This window comes from Helicoverpa zea, chromosome 4, assembly GCF_022581195.2.
Source record: "Helicoverpa zea isolate HzStark_Cry1AcR chromosome 4, ilHelZeax1.1, whole genome shotgun sequence".
NCBI classification, from domain to species: domain Eukaryota; kingdom Metazoa; phylum Arthropoda; class Insecta; order Lepidoptera; family Noctuidae; genus Helicoverpa; species Helicoverpa zea.
The window spans coordinates 728,313-747,260 of NC_061455.1; the positions used below are offsets into that span (position 1 = coordinate 728,313).

Sequence of the window (18,948 nt, forward strand, 5' to 3'; positions counted from 1 at the left end):
GCAATTGTTCATTTAACGTCAAATCTTCATTATGTAGCCTGAACATAATGTAATATTGAATACATTACATTATTGTAAGAGTGTTAAAGTTGCTGTTTTTTAGGAAAGTAAACTTATGTGGCTCCTTAACTATAGGTTAGATACAAATCTTCATTCTCATCTTAATTTATAATATCTAAACAAATTTTATTCATTCGGTTATTCTGATTTTCCTCATAGCTGTCAGCTCATATAAGCTAAAATATAGATTGTGCTTATTTTACTTACTCTATGACCTTATTGAGCAAGTGCTTTTACTTCACTACCATGCGGATAGCACTGAGGACACGGTGGAGCACACAGTCTAGGTGTGCACTGCCTGGGAAGGGTACCGCCGTGTCGTCGTCGAGCCAATAGGCAGCGGCGACCTCTCGCGTCCGGCCCGGGTTCAAGCCATGGTCCGGAGCGAGAGGGAATGGGAAGCCATCGCCTCCTTCTGCGAAGCTGTCATGCTCGAGAAGGAGACGGTGGAGCGCCTGCGAGTTCGCACCTCTCATCCCAGCCGCTGTAGTGGACCAGGAAGACACTACGGGCGCCGAGTGTCGAGAGACGACTCCCGGCCACTGCAGGCGTCGGTCTGTGGACAGCGAGTTCGGGTGGCTCGTCGTTCCTCCGTCTGCATAGACAACAGACCCGTGACGGCAGCCCGAGTTGTTCCACGCGCAGGGCCAAGGCCTGCCGGGGCTACGGGATTGTTCGAAAGAGTTACCGCGACCCTGGTCCATAAAATGCCTACGATTTACCATAAAAGAGGGCTTTTACTTCACGGTAATTCTTAGCGTTTATCCCGTCTTGTGACGGAGTCTGCTTTCTGTATCTTCTTCTTCCACTTCAATCTATCCAGGACATCTTCCTCTTCGAGTTCGTAGATTTTCAAGTCATTCATTACGACACTCGACCACCACCGTTTCGGCTTGCCTCTGCGCCTTTGACCGGGTATATTGAGATTGAGTACACAACATTGGCGACGTATTCAGGTGGTCTCCTTTTCACATGGCCGAACCATCGCAGCCGTTTCTCTTGCATTTTGTCGACGACATCGCTTACGGATGGTACTGACATGTCTGTTTGTTACGGCCCAAGTCACAAAAAATGTTTACCACCTTATACCTTGTATTTTTAATTATTTTTTGCTGTTTTACTACCCAATCTTATTGATATAATATCACATTAAAAAAAAAAATACAAAAATTACCGGTTTACCGGTAAAAATATTTTAATTACCGATTTTTTACCGGTAATTTTTATTTTACCGAAATTGCATGCCCTAGTCACTTCTGAGTACAAAATCTTGTGTCCAGTGTGACGTCTCCCGCGCCGCAGCCGAGCACTAGCGGCGCGCACGCACACAGTGTGTACTCTCCTGGCTACGAGCCTGACTTCATGAACTTGGAACAACCCTTCAGCAATACCAGGTAGATACCCTCAGAATAGACATGATGAATGAAACAAAGTAATTATAGTCAAAATAATGGACACTATTTTTTATTTTCACTCACAAATAAATAAAAACACACACGCGTTACGTCACATCTGCGTACAAACTTGACACGTTAAACAATTTGTCATTTTTGTATCTTGTGTCTAGTGCGATGTCGTCCGAGCCACAGCCAAGCACGTCCGGCGCGCACGCAGCCAGCGTCTACTCTCCTGGCTACGAGCCTGACTTCATGTACGTGGAACAACCCCCCAGCAATAGGAGGTACCTAGTGTTGCCCAAATGCAAGAACAAGACGAGACTTAGCCAGTCTTGGTCTTGGTCTTGCGCCAATACACCTGGTCTTGGTCTTGGTCTTGGTCTTGCGCTCCCAGTCTTGGTCTTGGTCTTGATCTTGCAGCAAGAGTCTTGCAAGTCTTGCAAATACCTATTAGTCTATTACTATTTATTAAAGTTTACTTTAAATCTTAGAAAAACGTATTAGAATTGGAACATTGTGAGCTTGAATTAACATAGCCATAGTAAAGATCAAGCAGATTATTAAATAACTGAAGATTTGATAAGAAATTCGAAAAATCAACTGACCTACATGTCGTTTTCCATGGAAGTAACTGTTTCTTAATAAACATTTATGATTTATAAGCTTACATTTGCTAAAACATGTAAAAAAACAAATTAATTACAATAACTTGACTGTATTTTAAAGAACAATACTTATCTGTCTAGAAAGAGATTGAACCCTCGACTTATAAGAAATTTAATAAAAGAGTTTTACGATTTATCATTTATTTTTTACATATAAGTGAATGTTTTGGAGTACATCTATACTAATATTATAAAGCTGAAGAGTTCGTTTGTATGTTTGATGACAGAAGTTTTAAAATAAATAAATAAGTCCTGAACGTCACATACCTCCAAAGTTACTATTCCTCGTGGACGAAGTCGCGGGCACAGCTAGGAAATACTTACTCTCATCATCTCTCTCATAGATATTCGGGCTGGTAAGTAATACAAAACTCTTATCGCAGGCTTTTTATTTTATTAGTAGGTAAGTACCTACGCGTTTTATATTATTTTATTAGTTTTGTAGAATTAATTCCAATTAAGAAAAAAAATAAAACACTTAATTCCAATTCTTCCTTCATACTTTTACGGGCTTAGGACCGTCAGAAACATTTTTCGTAATAAAACCGAAACAAAGTGATGTAAGTTGACAATGACGTATTATCAGGCCTCTGTCACTCTCTGTACTTGCGCGCGATAAATGCCTACCACTCGCTGGGTTACCGGCAGCCCCACGCAGCTCAGGGCGCACAACAGTCACACGCGCCGCGCCATGCTAGTTTGTCTTCCTTTATAATGTCAATTTGTACTGTATGTAGCGCCATCTATCTCCCAGACCCCGTACTTTTTCGAATGAAAAATGCGTTCCAAATTAATATAAATATATTCATGTTGTTTTAAATTACTGGAGAAAAAATTAATAACTATCACTTTATCTTTCTTATTTAATGAACTTAATATTTCTACAAACAAAACAAGTAATTAACAATAATAATTTATAACAAAACGAACGCATCCTTAAAAATGCACTCTTTGTTTTCTGTCATGGCAGCCATTACGAATTACGACGAGACTGTTTGATTTGAGACCAAGTGGATGCGTACGCGTTTTTCTTGTTTTCTCTTCAGTTTCATCGTATGTCTTAGCAATTTTTATATATGCGGACTGCTCAATACGTCGAGTCGAGTGTGTTAACCTCCTCCGTATAAGCCTTCGCGTATTAAAGATTTAGCTGGTGACTTGCGAGTGTGGAGATAGTGACTCTGTTTTTGTTGTTTTTGTGATATTGACACTATAAAATGCCTCAAAAGACGTGTTGTATTCCTAGCTGCGCTTCGTCACTCGGTACAGGTTAGTATCTCCTTATTATCAGATAGTACCTTTAGCTTGCCGGCCGGTGATATATAGCCGAGCTGTATAGACGCCAGCAACAAACTTTAGTCATTTGAATTTCGTAATTAGAGACAAAATAGAAATATAATAGGTGTGCGGACGCCGGCGTTCGCTTGGGGCTATATATTTTCTAATTTATCTCTAAATTATTAGGTTCAAGGTTAGTTGAGGAAATCTGACAGTTTCGGGTTGCTTGACCTGCCGGCTGTATCTATCTGTCTCATCATGATCATCATCATTCTAGCGTATTGCCCGGTTGCATTCTTCGGCTTCCACCTTGGTGCCCGGGGTCTGCCTATCTACTGGCATCTGTCCAAGACATAGTATTTATGAACGTTTAACCTTTCGAATACCATAATTAAAGACAGAATAGGTGTTCTGACACTGGTGTCCACTTGGGGCTTAAGAGCCTTAAACTTAGAACGCTATCAAGACTCTGGTGTCCAGACTTCTATTGTTCTTTAATTGTGACTGTAATGACGGTACTTGAAATGTTAAAAGATAAACATTATTTGTTATTTTTCATTATCAACAGTCCAGTAATTTTATTGGCTGGACTAAGACATTTATGTACATTACAATTATCATTGTATTGATGAACGAACATGATTTTACATCTGTTGTAGAGGATTAAAATATTTACATTTTAATGTCTGCAGTTTAGCTTTTATCTTTTATATTGTAATTGATAATGATCTTTTAGATTATAATTTAATATCCTATTTTATTTATAGGGGCAGTGCTACATGCTTTCCCAAACCCTTCATCTGAAAGTGACAAGTTTCATACATGGGTTGTCAATGCTGGTCTTGCAGGAGAAGATGATGATTATATATTTAGAAATAGAAGAATCTGCCGTCTCCATTTTGAAGAAATATATTATTATCCCAAGAATAGATTAAGTAAATTAGCTGTACCAACGCTGCATCTTTCAGGTATTGAGCATATTTTTCTAATCTTATTTTGTTTTAAAATTCAAGTTATTGTTTGACAATAGTTTTTGTCATAGAAAGATAGATATATAAGAAAGAGAGTTAATATAAATTTACTGACCTATTGGTCTAGAGGTTAGTGACCCTGACTGCTATGTTGGAGGTTGAGAGTTTGATTCCCACCTAGGACAAATGTTTGTGTGATGAGTGTGATCATTTGTTGTGTGTCTAGATGTATTTTATTTATATATGTAAAAATATAGGTAAAAAAAAAAAATACAATTAGCTATTGTTGTTGCAATTATCCTTTACATTATCATAATAATTGTGTAACAGTCTGTCTGTTTGTTATCTCATCATGAATTTGCAGGCCCAGATCCATAATCTTAGCTCATTTTATCTGCTCTGCTAAGTTTGGGAGACAGTGAATTTAGGGCAGGAGGTCGCATTTAGCTATTTTTAGATTTCCATACCTCAAAAAGAAAAAACGAAACCCTTATATTGTAGGATGACTTGGTTGTCCGTCTGTCTGTCAAGACCCTTTATCTCGGAAACGCGTAAAGATATCGAGTTGAAACTTAAGCCATATACTCAAAACTGCGGTGGAGCTGTGAAAAATTCAAACTCAAAGGGTACTTCCCGTTCACCCAGAATCTTGAAATTTTGCATAAAGCAAGGTCTTATAGCATAAATATAAGAATAAATCTACTGAAATTTTGTAGTTATCTATGATGACATAAAAAAAAATATCATTTTTTGCAATTTGGAAAAAATTTCGATGAGGATAATCGGGAATTGAACTCTTTATATACTTAAGTAAGTTTGTACGGAACCCTCAGGACGTGAGTCCGACTCGGTCTTGCCCAGTTTTTTTTTTGTTTTTGTTTATATAACATAATTACCCAAATTTACTCAAGGGTTGACTGGTAGAGAATGCCTTGTGGCATTAAGTCCGCCTGTGTACCACTACTGTACATAAAGTTTAAATAAATAATTCTGTAACAATCACAATTATGTAGCCCACCATAAATGGGGTGAAAAAATATTTGTCAAATTTTAATTCCTATTCATTTGTTTTCAGGCAATCAACTAAATTACTCTGAAATAGAGCTGTATAAATCGGTTGCAAAAATGCAAGTGAAACTCAACAGATGCAAAAAAGCTAAAGCTAGACTTGTCCAGAGGTTAAAAATATCCAGAAAATTGACACGTTCTCAAGCATATAAAATGGTCACCAAGAATTTATCTCCGGCAGCAAAAACGTTTTTTTATATGCAAATAAGGCAGTCTACGAAGCATCCCAAGGGACGTCGCTTCACCTTGGATGAAAAAATTCTAGCTTTATCGCTATATAAACCGAGTCCAAAAGCATATCGCTTATTAAGTCAGATATGTGTTTTACCAAAAAAAAGTACATTAAATAAGTTAATGAAAAATGTATTTTTGTTGCCTGGACCAAACAACGTGATTTTTGATCATTTAAAGAAACGGGTGGATAAAATGCCCGAAACTCACAAATATTGTACGGTCATATTTGATGAGATGGCCATTGCTGCCAATTTGACCTATGACCAACATAATGACCAAATAAAAGGATTTTGCGATGATGGCAGTACACAAACAAAATGTTTTGCTGACCATGCACTGGTCTTTATGGTCAGAGGAATATTTAAAAAATATAAACAGCCAGTCGCTTACACATTTTGTGCTGGAAGTACAAACACAATAAGTTTAAAAAATCAAATTAAAATAATTGTGACAAAAATTTTAGAAACTGGGCTAAAAGTAGTCTCAGTAACATGCGACCAAGGCACTTCAAATATAGCAGCAATAAATTTGCTAATCAAGGAGACTAAAGAAAAATATTTGAGAAATAACAAAGAATACAAAGAAGGATTTTTCGAAATCAATGATACAATAATTTATCCCATTTTTGACCCGCCACATCTCATAAAAGGCATGAGAAATAATCTAATAACAAAAAATTTACAATGTTATATGGATGGGAAGAAACGAACAGCAAAATGGGCTCATTTGGAAGCTCTTTATAAAAATGGCCCAGGATTTAAAGGACTGCGGCTAATACCGAAATTGACCGCACGTCATGTCATTCCAAATTTAATCCCAAAAATGAAGGTGAAGTACGCCACACAAGTCTTCAGTAAGACTGTCAGTGTAGCAATGGGATTCATAGCAGGTAAAATTTTTTACTTTTTTTTTTCCTGCCAGATGCTGTCCTGGTTTTTAGCTTGTATATCACAAGATTGGAATTCTAACACAGCCGGACCGTGCAGAAGACGGTTGTAGTGGATGGCTTCCCAGAGAACTCGCTACAGGACTACTAATGGCTGGCAGGACATATTAGAAAAAAAATGGGAAGAGTTGAGAGAGGCCTTTGCCCAGGGACAATTCAGACTAGAAAAGTATTTTCCTTGATATTAAGGCTAGAGTAGGAGTTATTTTTTTAAAGTAGGAATTCGTATGTGATTAGTACCACTGTTAGTAAATTGTGTGTAACAAAAGTGAGAAATCTAATATGAATATTTTTTTTTTCCAGAAATTGGCCGGATTCCTAAGGAAAGCACTGAGACTGCAGAAGTTTTATTATTTTTTGATAGGCTTTTTGATTCCGTCAATGGAAATTTTAGTAAAATTGTAAATGGCAAAGTTTATCGATCGGCAGTCTCGCCAAAATCGCCACATCACAAATTATGGCATAAGAGCTTACCAATTTTAAAAACAATGAAATTTATCGGTGACAGACCAAGGTTGGTTCCATCTATTTCTAGTTGGATTAAAACAATTCAAGCATTTCAGCAAATAACTAAAAGACTACATGGCTTAGGCTTGCGATCTATACTGCTGCGCAATTTCAACCAAGACCCGCTGGAGAATTTTTTTGGTGCCATACGAGCTCATGGGCAACGAAATGTTATGCCAAATCTAGTGTCTTTTGAGGCATCATATAAAGCCTTATTGATTAACAATATGGTGTCACCTAAATCGGTAGGGGCTAATTGTGAGAGTGACGACAGTCATTGCCTACATAGTCTAAAAGATATCATAACTCATAATATTCCCAAGCCCCTACCTAAACCTATAGAAATTGATTTTAATCATTTAAATATAGAGTTAAAAAGTTTAGATTCAATATTATCTCATAAAAATCCTAGCGAAATTGAGAAATGTGCAGCAGTAGCGTATTGTTGTGGCTGGGTCATTAACTTAATATATAAAAAAATTTCGAAAAATTGCATGGAATGCAAAAAAGCGTTAGAACAGGATAGTGAAGAAACGTATTTAACCTATTTAAAGTTCATAACTTTAAAAAAAAATACGAGTAGATGTATTCTTCACTATCCCAGTAAATGTTTGCTGGAATGTATGATGAACATAGAAATTATTACAGTCGAAATTTTAAAAACTAATTGTGAATCCAAAGAAATAGTAAATTATATAGAATTGGTGACCACCACACTTGTTTCACTCGATTTTATTAAATGTGACCAACACAAAGTTAAATTAAAAGAATTCCTTTTAAAAAAATTCATCAATTTGGTCATTTTCAATTGGTGCAAAGATGTAAGTAATTTGTTATGTGGCAAAACCATAGTTCATGATCAAAATGACCCAATGAAAGAATTAGCACACAATTATTATGTACGCCATAAAATTAGAAATAAATAAATGTTTTCGTGAAAAAATATATTTTATTTCTTTCGTAATAGTTTATTTACTATAGATAACGCATTGTGTATTTAATAATAAGCAGTTTTAATTTCCTTATGTTTACAAATAAAATATAACATGTAAACTGGATGTTATTAAATACACAACTAGAAGTACCTCTAAAATGACTTGGATATTCGTGTATAATTACCGGATGATTTTTTTACCGTCGGGAAAATAAGGAGAGTGATTCTAGACTTCAAATACAACTTTTTCTATGGGAATAATAAAAAAAAGAAAAAGTTGTATTTGAAGTCTAGAATTACTCTCCTTATTTTCCCGACGGTAAAAAGTCATCCTGTCCTGTCTATGTATGTAGGCAGCTTAGTATAGTAAGACACCTATGTGTGTGTGTGTATTTGCTAGTAAGTAGTACGGGGTCTGGGAACTAGATGGCGGTATGAAATACAAAATCGAGAGATGGCTATCTATACGTCAGTACTTATACTCATCTATGCGCCGCGCGCAACACAATATTTTTATTTCGTGCGGGTTGATCACTCCTCGGTTGCGTAACATTATTAGATTGTTAGGCGCAGCGTACAATCTTCTTGCTACCCTTAAATTGTCACCAGCTATTGCGTACACGCATACCATTTGTAGGTACTCGATATTCGAGTAGCGACGGTTCCTATCACTCATCATGCAAGACGTTTTAAAACCTATTTTTAAGTAAAAGGCGGCATTTATCAAAGTCCACGTGGACTCTTTGAAAAGTGCCGTCGTCGTCTTTGGCGGTGCCGTCGTGCCGCTCGTGGAATGAATCTCATTGGATGACAGTCCACGTGGACTGTGCTAGATTGGCTTACGATATTTTGTCTCGTAAAAAATGGAGATGGAACGATCACTCGACTCGAGCGCTGGGAAGGTACCTACTTTCTACCGTTTGATACGTACATTATTAACAGAATGTTTCTTATTTCTAATGTATTAATTATTTTTCTTTGCACCTATTATCTTAATTAATGCTGTAAAAATAATAATCGTGCCTAGTGGTATTTTATGTCGGATACATTGAGTGGACCACCTTTGTAAGACGACTAAAAAGTCGCGGTGTATTTAAAAGTGGCTACAATATTTATTAAACGGGTGATATTTGAACACTTTTGCTATTTTTTCTTGTAAAAACTTAAGAAATATAATGACTAAATGTACAATAATAGTACCTAAGTAATTAGTTTAAAAACATATAAGTAATCAATATTATAATATATACTTACTAGAATGAATTAATATGACATCTACTACCTATCCTTACCATTTTATCCTAATCATAATACTACTTGCTTGATCAGTATAATGTATTCATTTTCATTCTAAGCACTCTGAAACTTATTTATTCTTTGGAACACCTGTATGTACTCTACTAGGAAATTATTTTGCATGAGTATACGTATTACGTACGCCCTATGGCGGCAATCAAATAGTGTCAAATGTTATGATTTCGGCGTGGCGGCAACGATTGTTGTAGATTTCAAAAGAAGCCGCCGGCGCGTGTATCATAACCATGTACTTCCGAAAAGCGGCAAATTTCTTTGAGAAGTAAGTACAAAACCTTTGATGCCGCATTATCAAAGTGCCGATGGTTAAAACATAACTAGGCATGCACTCAGTTTGATTTTAATAGATATTTTTTTATTCGCTATGTTTATGGTATTAGTGGTAATGCGCATAGGTCCAGTTTTTCATATTCTTTGATACAGTTTTTAGCGTCTCATAGAATTCCTAAGCGTACCTACCTATACACCGAACTGTTACACCTAACTACTCAGTGAAATAGCGCTAAGTCCTAGCTGCAAGACGCAAGAGTCTTGCAGGCTAAGTCTTGTTCTTGCTCAAGTCTTGCACGGTCAGTCTTGGTCTTGGTCTTGCTAAAAATACGCGGTCTTGTTCTTGGTCTTGGTCTTGCAAAAACGCAAGAACAAGACCAAGACTGCAAGACCAAGACTGAATTTGGGCAACACTAGAGGTACCTAGCCAAAAGAATTATAAGTGTACTAGCTTTGTTTTCGGTCGTCACCATCTTGTCATGACGCGTTCCTTTTAAACAGGTGGTTCTCGGCTGTACCATCTACAACAGTTCTCTATCAGATGTTCCACATGTATCATGTGGTCTTTGACAGTACCTACCAAGTTACGGGTAGTCGGAAGCCAGAAACAAACTGCCAGTTTTACAAAGCCGTATTCGATCTTCAATGTTATCTCTTGTGTTCATAATTGTTCCTTGTTTCCAGTGAGTTATCTCTAGCAGAACAGCCGAGCACAAGTAGAGGACCTTACGCCGGGTCCGCTGGGTACAGAAGGTACACCCAAACATTTTACTTATTATAGTTCGGCCATTCAGAGAATGCGTTCCTGACACGTCGCGATTGAACTGACGACGTAATAACATTCATTGATTATTGATATAATAATGTTGTTTTAATGCTCCTCAATTGTTAAAACGGTAAACAACCAGCAAAAATATTTTTATCGTAACTGCAACGCCATTGCAAAGTTACGTCGTCAGTTCAATCGCGACGTGTCAGGAACGCATTCTCTGAATGGCCGAACTATAGTATTGTTATAATCCACTACAAAATTCGTAGTAAAGAGTAATTCAACAATTCGTTATCTTTGTGAAACTTTATCTTGTGTCCAGTGCGATGGCTCCCGCGCCGCAGCCGAGCGCGAGAGGCGCGCGCGCAGCTAACGTGCCCAGAGTCGAGATTATAGAACAGCCGGCTCGGTACAGAAGGTAAATATACAAACATTTTACGTAGGTATTAAAACTCATATTCATTTAACCTTAAACATTATAGAGAAAATGCCCACACAAGGGATTGGAAACCGACCGTCTACAAAATATACGAGTTGTTAATTTGACATTGATAAAAGGAAAAGCTTCGACTCACTAATAACTTCGAAACTGTCGCGCGATTAGTGTCCACGTTAGGTATATTGTTAAACAGTAGTAAGAGATAAATAATTAGGTATTTTGTAACTCGTGACATGTATTAAATAATATTAAAACAAAAATGCAGCATCATTATTGTTTTAAAATGAGTAGTAGGTAGTCTAAGTAGGTAACAACATTTATTAGTACATTTCCAGACAAAAAAATAAAACAAGTCAACTTTGTTTATAGCGTTGATCCAACTGAAAAACAAGGGGAAGTCTAAGGCGGCCAACTTTCCGAAAACTGAATGCGGGACTTAACCTTTCGTGAAAAAAGGGGGGGGAAGGGGGCATTGAAAAATGATCGGACGGAACTGATAAAATAAAAACCGTAAGCAAAAAGCTATAATTTAACCTATCAATATCGTGTCACAGCGTGCACTAATGTCTTATTTTCAAAATCATTAGGCCTCACGAGTTCAGTAGAAATAAAGAGAACGAGATTATATTATAGGTAATCTGTGTTCCTGCACTGTTGAGCGTGCGCGCAGGTGGGTGTTGTGTAGAAGCGTGGTAGAAAAGTAGGGATGCGGGACATGCGGGACGCATACAACGTTTTGCGGGACTATTTTACTAATAATTTCAAAACGGGATTTCGTCAAGCATTGCGGGACGGTTGGCCGCCTGAAGTCCCGTGTTTCGAAACTGTGATAAGTAGAGGTACTTGATTTCAAGTGTAAAACAACAACAAAAACAGGCAGCAATTCAATGCTGAAAATAAATAAATTATATACAAAATACTTCGTAACATGTTTAAATGATAAGGAATTAAAACTGGAGCAAGTTATCAAAATTAAATACGAAATTGAAACTTTGATTCGAATACGTTCATCTGACGCAAAGGGTTGACATGATCTTTAAATATAAAATGGAATCTATCAATAAAAAAAAAACATAAGGCTGTACGTGAATAACTTAGGTACTATAAAAAAATGTAAAAAAATAAAACAAGTCAACTTTGTTTATAGCGTTGATCCAACTGAAAAACAAGGGGAAGTCTAAGGCGGCCAACTTTCCGAAAACTGAATGCGGGACTTAACCTTTCGTGAAAAAGGGGGGGGGGGAAGGGGGGCATTGAAAAATGATCGGACGGAACTGATAAAATAAAAACCGTAAGCAAAAAGCTATAATTTAACCTATCAATATCGTGTCACAGCGTGCACTAATGTCTTATTTTCAAAATCATTAGGCCTCACGAGTTCAGTAGAAATAAAGAGAACGAGATTATATTATAGGTAATCTGTGTTCCTGCACTGTTGAGCGTGCGCGCAGGTGGGTGTTGTGTAGAAGCGTGGTAGAAAAGTAGGGATGCGGGACATGCGGGACGCATACAACGTTTTGCGGGACTATTTTACTAATAATTTCAAAACGGGATTTCGTCAAGCATTGCGGGACGGTTGGCCGCCTGAAGTCCCGTGTTTCGAAACTGTGATAAGTAGAGGTACTTGATTTCAAGTGTAAAACAACAACAAAAACAGGCAGCAATTCAATGCTGAAAATAAATAAATTATATACAAAATACTTCGTAACATGTTTAAATGATAAGGAATTAAAACTGGAGCAAGTTATCAAAATTAAATACGAAATTGAAACTTTGATTCGAATACGTTCATCTGACGCAAAGGGTTGACATGATCTTTAAATATAAAATGAAATCTATCAATAAAAAAAAAAACATAAGGCTGTACGTGAATAACTTAGGTACTATAAAAAAATGTAAAACCCCTTCGTAAGTCGTTCATAGTAATTTTTTAGAACTTCTTACAACTTACGGAAGTTACTTCCGTAATTTTTACGGAAGCGACTTGTTGATGATGTCCTCCTAGACGATTATTGGCCATGGCGACTGTTCTCATATCAAACGATAATATAATCAATCATATCAGCAGAGATCAGCCAGCTGCGCAAGATCAGGGGCGCGATTCTACTTTACTTAAGCGACATACCTACGATTCACATCGCTGCAACATGCGCTAGTCATAAATAATACGTATCATCTGCCTAGCCTTTTTACAGACAAGTACTCTTCAAAATTACACAATGTGATTCGTTTTGAGTAGTATGTGTTTGTTGCTCGTTTGTCCCAGATTCCGGTACCCAAGCGAGGTGGACTCAGCGGGCTCCATTCGCGGCCAGCACTATACGGAGGAGCACAGAACATACCCCACTATCAGGATACTGGGCTTCAGAGGACGCGTCATCATCATCGTGTGTACTCTCACCAAGGACAGCCCTGGGGCTTACAAGTCAGTAATAACACAAACACAGCATAGAAGCAGAGAATCAAATCAAATAATTCATTTCCAAAAGCATAATCACACTTTTACATGGTCAAATTACTTAAATACACATATCTTTACTGAAAAATAAAGCGAACATTTTTGTTTTTTCCTCTTTTTTACTGAAAAAGCGAGTCCAGTAGGGTGTCTGAAAGAATTGTTGATAACTGGCTAAACCATTATGTACTCGATTTATGTTCTCCCTAACATACTTTCTCGTCTACTTGCTTTATATACCTACATAACATACCGTCATTTTACAACCTCTGTAATTTTTGATAATTGTTTACCGCAGCAGTGGCGGATTTACCAATAGGCCAAGTAGGCCAGTGCCTAGGGCGGCAGATTTAGAGGGGCGGCAAATTTAATTTTTTTGGTTTACAGATTTTTTTTATAATTATACGAGTACACAATCCATATATAAATAAACGATTAATAAACGCACTGTTATATATACTTAGGTATTATGTGATCATGAATTTAAAAATATTCCAATAGCATTTCAATAAAAATTAAATAAAAAACTCGTAACACAGGATCTTCCTGTGTTATCTGCACGACCAGGATGGCACGGGCAGAAGGAACAAGTCACTGAGGGTGTCATTCTACTATGCAAAGCCTAAGTTCAATACCAGTCACTGCACGCTATTCAAATTTTAAACAAAACTACAACAGTGCATGCGCAGTCCGGCTGTCACCCCTCTCCTTCTTGTTTATTTTTGATTACTTAATTTAATTCCTCAAAGTTATACAAAAAAATTTCTTGTTTATTAATTTCTTGCGCTCTTAGAGTCCTCAATCTAACAAAAAGTTAAAGCTCCGAAGTAGCAAAAACAACTGACGCTCTACGCTGATGATTTCTATAATGTTGAAGAGGTGGAGGACTTTTGTGTCCCAAACCTCAAAAAATTTCTCGCTCGCTGCGCTCGCAACTTTTTTACTTTACACTGGTTTTTTTTCAAACTTGTTTGAGTATTTTTGTGTTCCAAGACTCAAAAATTTCGCCTTTTTTCTAATTTCTTTAGGTATCATTGCGTCCCAAAAATCAAAAATTTCGCGCTCGCTACGCTCGCGGCTTCTTCTCTTTACAGTAGTTTTTTTCACACTTGTTTGGGTACTTTTGTGTCCCAAAACTAAAAAATTTCGCTCGCTGCGCTCGCGGCTTTTTCAATTGACACTGATTTTTGTAAAACTTGCTAGCGCTTTATAAGTTTGCAGTGATCTGACTCCGGTTTCTTTAGGTCAAACCTAGCAAAAAGCACCATGAATGAATTCTTCTCGATTTTTAAGTACTTCAATTACAATTTTAGTCCGTAATTATATTTTGTCGTTTTTTGGGGGGTGCTCAATAGGTAGTCCGCCCCGGGTGCCACCCGATGTTACGCCGCCACTGATTATAGGACCCGAACGAATGAACCGATTTCAATATAGTTTTTTGTTGTATTACGGGTGTTTTACGGGCGAGTGTTCTCAGACATGTTTGATGAAAATCAATTGAGCCGTTTAAAAGTTACAGAGGTTTTACGCTTTAAAGTCGCTCTCAAATAAACTTGTTAGGTCAACATTAAACTCTTCAGTATATAGCGGGTTGCAAAAATAATCTAGTAACTGACAGAAATATCATTAAGTTCACAATCATTAGGGGCGGCAAAAATTGAATGGCCTACTAGCGGCAAATTTGTAAATCCGCCACTGTACCGCAGGGTGCATCCAGCGTGTCTAGTGGGTGATAGTGATAATTTCAAGTATCACATACTTAAAGAAGAAGTTGATGTAACTGAGGACAACTGCGTGTTTGAGTTCAACAACCTTCGCATTCAATACGTGTCAAGTAAGAACGTCGACCAAGAGCTCCAGTTGAGGAAGACACTTAGAATTGATCCGTTTAGACGTGAGTTACCTATAACATTTTTTTTTGTAATTAATCTTTTCTATCAGTAATTTGTAAAAAAATATTAGGACGTATCCCAGCCCGTTTGGGCCATTGCACTAACATTAAGTATACATAGCACAGGCATATGTCTTCTTCCCCAACCAGCCTTCGCCACTGACTGATGAGCTCATCTTTTTTTTCTCGTATGGCATCTCGCAGTTCAGTGTATTAGGCCGTGTAGGTACAGCTTAACCGGGCTTTTCCCATATATTATTATTATTTACAGAGGGGTATGGGCACAAGCGGCTAAGTAAGGAAGACCTGCACGCTGTGAGGCTGTGTTTCCACGTGTTCGAGAAAGGCGCGAGTCGCGAGCTGGCACCACCTGTCGTCTCTGACATTATCTATGACAGCAAGTTCACTGGCGACCTGACTATCAGGGACTTTTGCTACCACTCCGGGCCCACTACTGGCGGGACTAAAATTATTTTCGTGTCTAAACAGGTGAGAGTAACTACGAAGGACACTTTATAAAGTACTGTTAAAAGTACGGCGAAAAAGTTAAAAGTAAGGAAAGTGGAAAGTAGATATAGATAGAGATACAGTTCGTTGAATGCCTTATTTTCTGCCAAAAGTCTTAAATATGTAACTGGCACAGCAAACAAATAAGATTAAATAAAGTTTCGACGATTTCTCATATCAAAACTTCAAAGATTGCAAATATTGAATAGGGACTGTATTTTCCAGGTTTCAAAAGAGGACATCGAAGTATTCTTTTACGAAATGGAAAACGGAGTCATAGTGTGGGAGGCGCCGGCCACCGAAATAAGAGTATACGACAGGACTGCCATATCCTGTCTCAGCCCGCCTTATAGGGACAGGATCATCAACAACGATGTGCAGGTGACCACAAAACTGTTCTAAATCTAGTAAATAACATACTGAACTTATTATTAATTAATTTGTCATACGTACAGATTTTAAGTATGGCTATGCTTTTGTACTTTGCAAATACTAAACTGTTGGAATCAGTCAGCATCTTCGTTATCGTGTCTCCGTCGACATATGCAGCTGAACGCCTGATCGTTGATTTTCCAGGTGTTCTACCACCTTCGGAGGCCATCGCACAACAGCACCGGGTCCCCTGCGCGGTTCACATACAGGGCAGAACAGGACGATGGTAAGCTGACTACAATGACGGATCATCTGCCTAGCTTTCCTTCCAACTACGTGGCGGTCGCCTTCCAATCCAACCGGATGCAGCAATATATCAGTGTTTACATGGAGCGACTGCCTATCTGGCCTCCTATACTAACCTGAAATCTCGATACCACTTGGTATCCCTTAGTTGTCAGACTTTCTGACTTCTGACTGCCCGTAACTTACGGGACGATCAGACGATCTTTGGCCCTTAACTGCCGTTGTTAACTAAACTAAAGATGTTCAATTGACAGCCAGGTCACCAATTTAAAATAGATTGATAAACTGACAAGAACATTGTCCACTTTGTTATGTGTGCTAATGTCTCAATCATTGATTTCAGAGGAAGTAGTAAGAGCAAAGAAACGCAAGTCATTACTTCCCATTGTGCGGGAGTATATAGGTACGGTATTACTACTTTAATAATAGCAATAGTCATTGAAAACATAATCTGTTTTAGTCAGAACCCATCCACAATCAGACCCTCATTTAAATACGCATTTATGACTTTCGATTTGTAAGTAGGAAAACAGTTATTCCTATTATAAAACAAATTAAACTTGCTTTAGGCGCTCTCTAGATAATCAATTAAATTGCGCAATATTACGAAATGTGCATTTGACGTGTAATGTTGAAGATTGCGCAATGATTTTTAGAGACTAATATTTTTACTGCACAATATTTTTGCACAATGTAGGTCCAGAAGCCGCTTTGAAATATATTTTTTTGGTCAGTTGAAGTTCTTAGTTATTCCCATATTAATATATTACAGATTGGCAGCCGCCGGTAACTCCTCCACAGGACTACGCAATGCAATTTGATCAGGTACAAATTCCATACTCATAGAAAGTCCAAATTACTTGGACTTAATTCGAGCAACTATAAAAACTTTAACTAATGTTTTTACTTTTCTATTAGAATGGGGAACCGCTACCTGGTCCAAGCCGACCTCGGACTGTCCACTCAGATGCGTCTGCCAGCTACTCTGGCGCTCCTGTTTTAAACCGAGTCAACTCTGTCCGCACCAATTTTGAGCAACTAAGCGTGCACCCCGAGCAACCAGAATCGCACCATGGGCAACCAGGATCACAGTTTGCGCTTACGGGAATGCAGAATCTGCAACCGAATTTGCCCCTACCATCCATTAATGAAAACAACGAGGCTGCTAATGATAATAACCAGGAATCTCTGAACTTTGAGCAACTATATGTGCATCCTGAGCAACCAGAATCGCATCATGGGCAACCAGGATCACAGTTTGCGCTTACGGGAATGCAGAATCTGCAACCGAGTTTGCCCTTACCATCCATAAATGAAAACGACCGGGCTGCTGATTGCATTAACCAGGAATCTCTGTCACCAACCTATGGCAACCAAAATGATGAAAATGACACCGATGACGAATTTGACTTGGATGATATCTACTTAAATGGTTGTTTCGATTAAGTTATTGCCTAGTCTAGTATTTCTTTATTATAACAAAGAAACATCGCTTAATGTCTAAGTTATAAAGAGTATAAGTAGTAGAGCATGGACTAGAAGAGGTGATCACCACGCTAGCATAATGTGTTGTTATTTTCATCACCATGAGTGCCATAATAGATTAATATCTTGATACTAAGTAATCATTCAATATTAACCTAGATGGTTTTATTATGTAAGTAAATCTTAATATATAAGTCGTTTTAGTAACGCTACTTATAACTCAAGAATGACTGAATAGTTTGAGATGAAAATATTTTTTGAAAATGTTTATAAGTTTAAAAGTTTTACGGGTGCTTGAGAAGTAACAAACCTTTGAAAGGAAGACGAAATGCTCAATTAAAATATTTGTTATGTATTATGTAAGACAGATTTAAGATAGAACATTATAAAAGTAAGATAGTAGGTTTTGTATTGTATGCATGGTCTGACCATTTTTTTGTGCAGTTGACAGGCTTGTGAGCCAATAGAAAAATTGCTACTTTCCCTTGTATTGACAGTTGAAAACTGCACAAAAGATTCTCACAGAACAGAACATACGGTGCCCCTTTATTTAGTATGTACTATGTTGAATCTCTATTAAGTGAAGTCTGCACAGTTGAGTAGAATATTATAAATTGAATCTTTTACAATAAATAGTAACTCCGAAGTACCTAAATAATGCGACAATTTTTGAGTGGATCCACTCAATCAATATGACGATCTTTTTAATCCGACATAATCTATAATGTTTGGATTATGTGTTAGTGCTTGATTTAAATTGAGTGGATTACCACTTAATCAATATGATGCCCTTTTTACTGAGAGATTATTAGGTTTTAAAATAATAGTGTTAAGTTAGTGTAATGATTTTTATTGATTCATCTCCTTTTTAGCATGTGATTTTAAACACGCATCCTGTATAATCTTAGAAAAAAAAAACATAAAATGTAAAAAAACCTTTGACCTAGAGAGTACCTACTTATAATAAGTATTTTTTTCAAACGTTTTCCGTACTGAGGTATTTATTTATTTATTGCAAAATATATACAGTACAGAAATACATCCTTATCCTAGGTATACATTATCCTGTCAGGGCGCTGC

At 37.4% G+C, this 18,948-nt stretch overlaps 2 protein-coding genes across 3 annotated transcripts; both read left to right on the plus strand.

Annotated features, from left to right (window-relative positions):
* Positions 1-1,626: 1,626 nt before the first annotated feature.
* On the plus strand, positions 1,627-17,917 carry LOC124630028 (embryonic polarity protein dorsal-like). Its single transcript, XM_047163731.1, has 11 exons — positions 1,627-1,741; positions 10,329-10,397; positions 10,736-10,831; positions 13,119-13,277; positions 15,014-15,201; positions 15,470-15,687; positions 15,931-16,086; positions 16,282-16,363; positions 16,727-16,786; positions 17,156-17,208; positions 17,302-17,917. Exons 1-11 carry the CDS (start codon positions 1,632-1,634, stop codon positions 17,827-17,829), a joined length of 1,719 nt encoding a protein of 572 aa, XP_047019687.1. The 5' UTR covers positions 1,627-1,631; the 3' UTR covers positions 17,830-17,917.
* On the plus strand, positions 5,406-8,069 carry LOC124630027. 2 transcript variants are annotated; one of them, XM_047163729.1, is made up of 2 exons: positions 5,409-6,562; positions 6,923-8,069. In XM_047163729.1, the coding sequence occupies exons 1-2, from the start codon at positions 5,497-5,499 to the stop codon at positions 8,050-8,052; spliced, it is 2,196 nt and encodes a 731-aa protein (XP_047019685.1). In that variant the 5' UTR covers positions 5,409-5,496; the 3' UTR covers positions 8,053-8,069. The 2 variants fall into 2 exon arrangements, with proteins under 2 accessions (XP_047019686.1, XP_047019685.1); XM_047163730.1 differs by having other exon boundaries at positions 5,406-7,040.
* Positions 17,918-18,948: the final 1,031 nt, after the last annotated feature.

Bases quoted from the DNA above. Each gene is read 5' to 3' on its own strand.
- LOC124630028 (XM_047163731.1), top strand. From the start codon at position 1,632: ATGTCGTCCGAGCCACAGCCAAGCACGTCCGGCGCGCACGCAGCCAGC. The intron at 1,742-10,328 runs GTACCTAGTGTT...CCTTGTTTCCAG, and splicing joins CAACCCCCCAGCAATAGGAG to TGAGTTATCTCTAGCAGAAC. The intron at 10,398-10,735 runs GTACACCCAAAC...TCTTGTGTCCAG, and splicing joins GGGTCCGCTGGGTACAGAAG to TGCGATGGCTCCCGCGCCGC.
- LOC124630027 (XM_047163729.1), top strand. From the start codon at position 5,497: ATGCAAGTGAAACTCAACAGATGCAAAAAAGCTAAAGCTAGACTTGTC. The intron at 6,563-6,922 runs GTAAAATTTTTT...TTTTTTTTCCAG, and splicing joins AGCAATGGGATTCATAGCAG to AAATTGGCCGGATTCCTAAG.